The 9,249-nt window shown below is 60.3% G+C and overlaps 1 protein-coding gene across 1 annotated transcript; it reads right to left on the bottom strand.

Annotated features, from left to right (window-relative positions):
- Window positions 1-2,302: 2,302 nt before the first annotated feature.
- On the bottom strand, window positions 2,303-4,340 carry PRSS33 (serine protease 33). The gene is made up of 6 exons (XM_047779165.1): window positions 4,295-4,340; window positions 3,892-3,933; window positions 3,624-3,786; window positions 3,173-3,444; window positions 2,760-2,929; window positions 2,303-2,547 (listed from the first exon to the last, which is right to left on the bottom strand). The coding sequence occupies exons 1-6, from the start codon at window positions 4,338-4,340 to the stop codon at window positions 2,389-2,391; spliced, it is 852 nt and encodes a 283-aa protein (XP_047635121.1). The 3' UTR covers window positions 2,303-2,388.
- Between the last annotated feature and the right edge of the window lie 4,909 nt (window positions 4,341-9,249).

The following is a 9,249-nucleotide window of genomic DNA, read 5'->3' on the forward strand; positions in this document are numbered from 1 at the left end:
CAGACCAGGCAGCTATCCTGAGGCCGAGGAGGAGACTGATGCAGGGCCAGGTCAAGGCCCCACCCTTCACCTCAGGCGCACTGACCTTCCTGACGGGAGGGTTGCAGCGGCACATGGTGCCATGCCCCTGAGCCTGCTGGGCGGAGAAGAGCTGCACGCCCAGCCCTGTGAGGCAGAGAGGGGTGGACCTGGAGGCCGCTCTGCTTGCTTGGGTGGGAGGAAGTGGAGACGACGCAGGGGGGCCACGCTCTCTCCCATCGCCAGCTGCCTCCTGGATCAGACCGCCTGCGTTCGAATCCCAGCCCACCACCTACCAGCCGTGTGACTTTAGGCCTGTTTTCTCGTCTGACACACAAGGAAAACCCACCTGACAGAGCCTCAGGTGAGAATCCCGCCAGATGGGGGCCGCAGAGCCCTCTGCCCGGTGTCTGGTGAGAGAACGAGGAGTGGCTGATTTCTTCTCATCCCCTTCCACGTGCAGCCCCGCAGTCCGCTGCCAGGACGGCCCTGCTTAGCTCCCAGGTTATGCTGCAGAAGCACCGGATTCTCAACAGGAACTCACGACCACTCACAGCAGGTCCAAGGCTGAGGCGACCTGTGGCAGTCCCCTTGGCTGCCCTCGGCTGAGGGAGGGATGGGAGACGGCCAGCATCACCCAGCAGGGGCTATCAGGCCCCACTGCAGCGGTGCCCACAGCCTTTGGCTGGGCCTGCCACCGCCATGCCCGTTTCTGGGTACCCTTGTCCCTGATGGCAACCCCCACCCCCTCAGGGCAGCCAGGCTCTACCCCCCAGATGGCTGGCCCTCAGCCTGGTGCTTCCTTGCAGCCCCAATCCACAGACCCACCCTCCCTGCTGGTCTGGCCCAGCAGCCGCCACCTGCTTGCAGCCACCTCTCCCCTGGGGTCTTTGTGGTTGGTCGGTTTTTTGGCCCTGCCCATGGCACATGCAAGTTCCTGGGCCAAACCCACGCCACAGCAGTCACCACACGGGAAGCTTAGCTCGCTGCCCCACCAGAGACTCCCACTTTTGCCCCTGGGAATAAAGAGAGGAGGGGGCTGAGGCTCAGGCCCGGGTGACAGCAGCTGCATCTGTTCCTGTCCAACCAGGGTGCGCCTTCACGATGGCCTCTTCTGTCCCCACCTTTCTCCATTGTCCCTGTCAGCTCCAAAGGGTAGGCTTTGGAGGCTCCAGGTTTTGTTCTGGTTCTTGTTCTTTCTGCCCCGTTCTAGAAACCAATTTCTGGCTATAGGGGTGGATGCTGCTGAGCCTGGAGATGAGGAGACGGCAGAAAGCGCCGAGGGGAGTTCCCGTTGCGGCTCAGCGGTAATGAACCTGACTAGTATCTCTGAGGATGCGGATTTGATCCCCGGCCTCACTCAGTGGGTTAAGGATCTAGCATTGCCATGAGCTGTGGTGTCGGTCGCAGACACGGCTCAGATCTAGCGTTGCTGGGGCACGTACTCCAGCAGCTGCAGTTCTGATTGGACCCCTCGCCTGGAAACTTCCCCTGTGCCGCAGGTGTGGCCTCAAAAAGCAAAAAGAAAGAAAGAAAAAGAAACGGCATAGAGTGCCAGGCACACGAGTGTGGTCAGGCAGCCGCAAAGGCACCAGGCCAGTCTCCAGATGCACGTGGGGGAAGGGGGGCCCTGACAGTTTGCATCCAAGTTTGCTCAAGTTATGGGCCGAATTTGGTTCCTTGCAGGTGCAGCGCGGGAGTGTCCCTTTCCCTGTTGGCTGTCAGCCAGGGGCTGCCCTCAGCTCCTTGCCACAGGGCCCCCCAGTCTCCAAAGCCAGTGATGGAAAATCACCTCCTTGGTGCTGAATCCCTCTCACGTTTCTTTTTGTTTTTATTTGTCTTTTAAGGCTGCACCCACAGCATGTGGAGGTTCCCAGGCCAGGGGTCAAATCAGAGCTACCGCTGCCAGCCTACGCCACAGCCAGAACAATACAGGATCTGAGCCGCGTCTGCAACCTACACCACAGCTCACGGCAACGCCGGATCCATACCCACTGGGCAAGGCCAGGGATCAAAGCCGAGTGGTCGGGGATACCAGTCAAGTTCATTAACTGCTGAGCCACGACGGGAACTCCCCCTCTCACATCTCAATCTCCCTAACTTCCCCCAAAAAAGAGGGGCACACAGACCCACCCAAGCACTGACCCCCTTGCCTGTTTTGGGGTCCCCTGGCTAGAGCAGAGGGAGGTAAGTGTGAGCAGGAAGGGAAGGGAGCGTGAGACCTGCAGGACACACGGCATGGACAGATAAGTGGATGGCCGGCCCCTTAGCTTTATTAGGCCTCTGAGCCTTAGGTCAGAAGGGGCGGGTAGGGAATGTGCAGGTCCCCAGATGGACCCCAGCGTCTGGCTTCAGGTCAGTGTCACTGCATCAGAGGCTGAGGTGAGCCTGAATCCAGGGGCTGTAAGTGGCCACGTTGGTATAGACACCTGGGCGGTTGGGCAGGGCACAGCCCTTGCCCCAGCTCACCACACCCACCAGGACCCAGCGGCCAGACTTCAGGCAGGTCAAGGGTCCTCCAGAGTCCCCCTGCAGGAGAAAGGAGAGCTTAGGTGCCAGCCCTCCAGGGACTCTGGGTGGTGGTCCCAGGGCTGCAGTTCCCCAGGTGATACCTCTGGGTTGGGGTCCAGGGCACTGAGCCTGGAGGTGGTGCCCTCTGGGGGCTCCTGAGCTGTACCGGGCGGGGTAGGGTGTTGGCCGCGGGGGCATGGACTCTAGAGGTTCCGGGAGCTTTCTCGCACCTGGCAGGCATCCTTATGGCCCTCGGCGTAGCCGGCACACAGGTTCCCGGGCAGCACTATGAGCTCAGCCTGGGGCACGGTGGTGCCCACGTGGTAGAGGCGGTCACAGGTCCGAGCATCCAGCAGTGGCACCCTTACCCCCTGCAGAGGTTGCCACTCTGGGAGTGGCACTGGAGGAGAAGGGGGGGGCTTCTAAGAGGAGGGGGAGGGGGGAGCAGGAGTGGGTGGGAGAAGCCTGGACCCTGCCAGGCCAGGACTCTCGGGATTCACTGCCAGGGTCTTTGGGTCCCAGGAGGTGGAGGCCGGGTCCTGGATTGGGGTGGGGGTGGGAGGCTGGCATTCCTGGCCTGAGAGAGGTGAGCTAGATGGCATGTGCCCCCACCCAGGGCCCCGGTGCCCGACCCCTGCCTCACCTCCTGGCTGGAGGCTGCCCCAGCCAGTGACCCAGCACGGCGAGCCGGGTGGTGGGCGAGACCCCGGCTCCGGCAGGCAGACGGGCTGGACTCGGGTGCTCAAGGGCACCGCATGGCGCAGCTGCAGCAGTGCCAGGTCGCCACGGGCCCTGTCCTCCGAGTAGTCCGGGGGCAGCAGCACCCTCCGCACAGGTGCCAAGAGAGCACCGGGTGGGGCAGGACCCAGGTGCAGCGCCCCGAGGCGCACATGGTACTCGCACGGCAGCGCCCTCCTGCGGGATGGGGCAGCTCTACTCACAGCAGCGTCCCCTCCACCCCTGGGCGGGGTCCCCGCCGCCCTCTCACTCAGAGCTCGGGGACCAGGCCTCCGCCAAGGGGTGCCCCCCCTTACCCCAGCCCTGCTCCCCACCCTCTAAGTGGAGCCCCGTCTGAGTCGGGGCTGCGTGCTAACCTTGGGAAGCAGTGCGCGGCCGTCAGCACCCACTGGGGGGCGACCAGGGAGCCCCCGCACACGTGTGCCCCGCGGTGCTGGATGCTGGCCTGCCACGGCCACTCTCCGGCCCGGGCGTCGCGGCCCCCCACGATCCGACTGGCCACGTGAGGCTGCCCGCAGCCTGCGGAGGGCGAGGGGGACGCCGGGGTGGGCCGGGGAGGGGAGGCCGGGTGGGGGGAGGGGGAGACGCAGGGCCATGGTCAGGGAGGGGTTGGCAGCAGGGGACTTGAGGCTTCCCTACCTGCGGATTCTAGCATCCCAGCAGCTCCTAGAGGCGGAAACAGGGAAGGGACTGGATTATGGGACTGGAGTCAAATAACAGAGTGTGTGTGTGGGGGGGGTCAGAGATTAGGAAGGAAGGTGGAACAGGCGTCTCACTGTCCCCACGCCAGGTGCTTGTGCAACCAGCTCCCCGATGATGAAACCTCCCCAGAGCCCTCGGAGGGGGGCCTTACACCCATTACACAGATGCACACACTGGGATCAGAGAGCCCAAGGTCCAGGATGGAGAACTTGAACCCTTGGGGCCAAGAGAAGGATGCCGTGGAGAACTCCAGGGGAACCAGGAAAGGGGGGACAGATGGGAGCCCACGTGCCTGTGGTCAGCACCCTGTGCCGCCCCCACTCACCCAGCAGCAGTGGGAGCAGGACCCAGAGGCAGGAAGGCCCCCTCATTCTGTCTTCAGGGCTGGGCCGGCTAAGGGTGGTACTGCCCTCAGGTGGGAGCTGCAGAGAGAGAAGAGGAGGGTCATGGTCCAGGGCTCCCCCCCCCCGCCTCTCCCCCTCCCCGTTTTCCCAGTCCTAGCCCTGTGGCCCAGGCTCTATGCCCTCCGCCCAGGTCCCTGAGATCACCCCTGCCCTCCAAGCACTGAGAGCTTTGGGCAACCTACTCTCCACGTAAGCCCTGGAGCCCAGCCACTCCCTGCCCTGTATCTCTGTGTCTGATGGCTGCTCCCCCCAAACGCCCCCAGCCCCAGGACCCTGTTCTCACCCTTGCGCCTGGTGTTGTCCCTGCTAACTGGGCTGGGGGCGGGCCTGGGGGCTTAAAGAGCCAGGAGGGCTGGGGGCCGAGCCAGGGGCTAATTAAGGAGGTCAGGGCGGGGCTGCGGCTTCCTCAGTCCAGCCTGGAACAAAGATGCTTTGAACAGTACTTTCAAGGTGGCAGGAAGGGGACACCTGGGTTTCTCAAAGGAAGCCTGACTTGGCCAAAGTGCTGAGAACGGGGTGGGGGGGGGGAGGAGGGGGCGGAGGGGAGAAAGCCTGGGCCCAGTCAGGCAAGGGTGGGGATGGGGTTGGGGGGGGTGGGGGGGTTGTGGTCAGGCCAGGAAGCTCTGGGGCATCCTTGGCCGCTCATCTCTGAACCTGATCCTGGCTCCTGGCTCCTTTCAGTGCTCAGCGGTCAGGGCTTCTGACCGCTATTGTTCTGTGCAGGAATCCAGACTCCGGGCCTTGCATAAAGGCGGGAATGAGTGACTTGTTCAAAGCTGGCAGCTCACCACATGGTAAACCAACTGTGCTCCGATATAAAATAAAAATCAGGAGTTCCTGTCGTGGTGCAGCAGAAACGAACCTGACTAGGAACCATGAGGTTGCGGGTTTGATCCCTGGCCTCTCTCAGTGGGTTAAGGATCCGGTGTTGCCGTGAGCTGTGGTCTAGGTCACAGATGTAGCTCAGCTCCCGCATTGCTGTGGCTGTGGCATAGGCCGGCGGCTACGGCTCCGATTCAACCCCTAGCCTGGGAACCTCCGTATGCCGTGGGTGCGGCCCTAAAAAGAAAAAAAAAAAAAAAGAGGCAGGAGCAGACTTGACCTTGGGCAACAGTCTACTCTTCCATTTGGGGTGGCCAGGACAGCCAGGCTGCCGGGCTGAGGACGGGGCTCAGTGGCGGACTGGGCCCACCCCCTGGAAGCAAGTTAATTCTCCTCAGCCGCCAGGAAGGGGAGCTGACACGATGGAGGTGGTTGGTTTGCATCTGTTTGTCTCCCGGCCACGAGGTGGGGTTGGGCCCCCGGCCACGTCTTAGTTCAGGCTGGCTGAACAGAGCACCACAGACGGGGCGGGGGCTTCAACAGCGCTTATTTCTCACAGGTCTGGAGGCTGAGGTGCAAAAGCAAGGTGCTGGTGAGATGGTTCCACCCTGAGGCCTCCTCTTTTGGCTCCGAGGTGGCTGCCAGTTCACGGTCTCATCACATGGCCGCTCCTGGTGTCTGCTGGGTGGGGGGCAGAGGAGGGCAGCTGGCATCTTTTCTTATAAGGACCTTAATCCTGTGAGATCAGGGCCCACTCTTATGATAGTATTTAACCTTAATCATTTCTGCAAAGGGCCCATCTCCAAAAAGAGTCGTGCTGAGGGTTAAGGCGTCAACATATGAATTTTAGAGGGGATAAAGGCGTTTAGTCCATAACAGCCCCCGTGAAACCAGTATGGAGGTTCCTCAGAAAACTAAATATAGAACGACCCTATGACCCAGCAATCCCACTCCTGGGCACATATCTGCACAAAACTATAATTCAAAAAGATCCATGTTCCCATATGTTCACAGCAGCACTGTTCACAGTAGCCAAGACGTGGAAGCCACCTAAATGTCCATTGACAAGTGAGTGGATCAGGAAGATGGGGTACACATACGCAATGGAATACTACTCAGCCATAAAAAAGAACAAACTAATGCCATGTGCAGCAACATGGATGCAACTAGAGATTCTCCTAGTAAGTGAAGTATGTCAGAAAAAGACACATACCGTATGCTAGCACTTCTCTGTGGAATCTAAAATAGGGCACAGATGAACCTTTCTACAAAAGAGGAAGAGACTCGCAGACATGGAGAGCAGACTTGTAGTTGCCAAGGGCGAGGTGGGAGGGAGTGGGATGGAGGGGGGTTTGGGCTTAATAGATGCAAACTATTCCATTTAGAATGGATGAGCAATGGGGTCCCAGTGTGCAGCCCTGGGGACTCTATCCAATCACTTGTGATAGAACATGATGGAAGATAGAATGTGAAAAAAATGTGTGTGTGTATATGTGACTGGGTCAGTTTACTGTACAGGAGAAATCGACAGATCATTGTAAATCAACTATACACATTAAAAACAAACAAACAAACAACAACAGTCCCTAAGGACCAGAACAGTGCCCAGCCGAGGGTGGACCCTGAGCATTCTGGAGAGAGTAAGAAGGGCCAGCAGGGCAGGAGGCTGGGCTGAAGGTGAGGGATAAGGACAAGGGGACCCAGTGGTGACCCAGCCCAGCCCCTCCGAGCAAAGGGGCGGAGGGCAGCCTCGGGCCTGACCTCTGCGGTCCGCGCTCTAGGATCAGACTCAGGCCCACGCTGGAGACGAGTTACAGAATGCCCTCTGACCAGCCTGGAAGTCTTGGGGGAGTTCCCTCTCGTGTAAAACCCACCCCCAGGTAGGTGAGGAGATTAAGCGGGTTGGCTCATGCAGAGCTTGGAATAGTGCCTGGCCCCTGCAAATGCTGCAGGAGAGCTACAAGAATATAAGAAGCACCCCCCCCCCAAAAAAAACACCCACATCCTCCCCAAAGCTCCCAATCTGCTGTTACCCGGATTCAGTTTCCATCAGACGGCTTGGCAGGAGTGGAGCCCGCTGAGCGCTGTTCGCCTTGGTGCAGAGCCAGGGCAGCCGGAGAGGCTGGTGGGAGAGTGACAAGGGACCCTGGGAACACACAGCCATCTCTGGGGATGTGGGCCAGACCTTGAGAGGGGTTCACTGGAAGGCTAGACACCCTGTTCAGCAGGGGAGCCGGGTCTCTGCCTGTGGGAATCTGGGTGCAGCGGGAAGCCTGGGGGACAGCTGGGGACATGGACAAGGAAACAAACTCTGAGAAACTGGCTTATGGTGAGAGGATCGGGAACTGGTTGAACAATGGACAGTCACACATGAGGGGACAAGGAAAGGAAGCTCTTTCCAGGGGTCCACCCAAACCCAGCCCGTCTCAGACAGAGAAACGGAGGCGCAGACGCTGCTAGGCCCACCTGCATGTCAGGCTCACCCTCGAGGCACACTGCGGAAGTGGCCCCTGGGCAAATGCCAGCCACCCTTCTCGGGGCCATAGCTCACCAGAAGTGGGCACATGGCCCCAACTGAGCCATCACCCCACCAAGTCCCCCAGGTCACAGTGATTGGTCAAGAAGGGACACATGACCCCAACCAGCCAATCACAATCCTTCCCTGGGATTTTTATCCTGAGAAGGGAGAGACAACCCCTCAGTGCCCAGGCAGGGGCAGGATTCTTACCTGGCCTGAGAGTCGGGAAACTTCCAGGGTGGACTTTCCAGGATCCAGTTGGGGTGCTCAGATTATGTCCCAGCAGATCCTGCGCCCTTGGGACAGATGGAGCCAGGGTCCACACCATGCTGACCCATCAACCAGGAGTTCACGTCATAGCGCAGCGGAAACGACTCTGACTAGGAACCATGAAGCTGTGGGTTCGATCCCTAGGTGGGGGAAGTGGGAATCTCACTGCAGACGAGCCCCATGGGAGACCCTCCCCCAGAGATATGGTCTTTCCCAGTCAGGCCCTGATGGATCCACATGCAGCAAGGAAGGGGTACATGCAAGCCCTTGTGAACTGGGACCTAATCGCTGTCACCTCACTGAACCCATTTCTTCACTGTGATGACAGGGAAGGGATGCTCCAGCCACACAGGGCTGCCGGGGGGCATGCAGCCCAAGCCTGAGGCTGCCAAGGCAGGCAGAAGCCAGGAGGGACCCCTCCCTAGGTGCCCCCACCTGCCCCTCCACAGCAGGGGCTGCCAGTGGGGGGCAGGGCAGGATGTGGACCCACCCGAGCTGCTCACACTTCCCACAATCTCAGCATTTGTGGAGCTGCACATGGAAAAAGCACACCTGCCTGAGCAGCTCCCAGGTGCCGAGGCGACCCCGCTGAGGCTGGTTCTGGGACCCCAACAGGGGCCAGGCACGCTTCTTGCTGCCCTCCACCCAGGCCACCTCATGGAGCCTGGAGCCCCAGCCCCCAGGACGTCCCTCAACCACAGTAAGGACAGGCGGGGCCGCGTTCAGGTCTGACATCACGGGCGATGCTGAGGCCTGTCCCCGTGGCTGGACTGCGCCTCGACTGCCCATCAGGGTGCCCTCCACATGTGGGCAAACATCCATGGGTTCTGTCCCTCCTGCTTCGCCTTTCCCACGCTTACGGGGGCTTCTTACTGTCACCCCCCAAATAAACTGCCTCCACCCTCGTCTGCCAGGACTGACAGAGGACCAGGAGGCTGTGGCCTCTGTGTGATGGGGAGCAGGACCCGAGCGCTAGGGTATTGGGGGCGTTTCCTCCGCAGCACCCCCACGCCAGCCTTCCAGGCCCCCAGGAACTCTGGTGCTGCTCATGTCTTTCTGGAAACTAGCTTTCTGATCGAATTCCCTGAGAGGGTTCTGCTGTGGGCGTCGGCAACCTGCATTGCACAGGCGGTGGCCGATGATTCGGGAGTTAAGGAGCCGTCTTAGGGTGGATGGGACAGGGGTGACCCTGAGGATGTCCAGGAAGCCACCTGGGTCCACAGAACACTCTGCATGGCATCGACTTGAATACGCACACGTCTTTAT

Source organism: Phacochoerus africanus, chromosome 5, assembly GCF_016906955.1.
Source record: "Phacochoerus africanus isolate WHEZ1 chromosome 5, ROS_Pafr_v1, whole genome shotgun sequence".
In the NCBI taxonomy this organism is placed as follows: domain Eukaryota; kingdom Metazoa; phylum Chordata; class Mammalia; order Artiodactyla; family Suidae; genus Phacochoerus; species Phacochoerus africanus.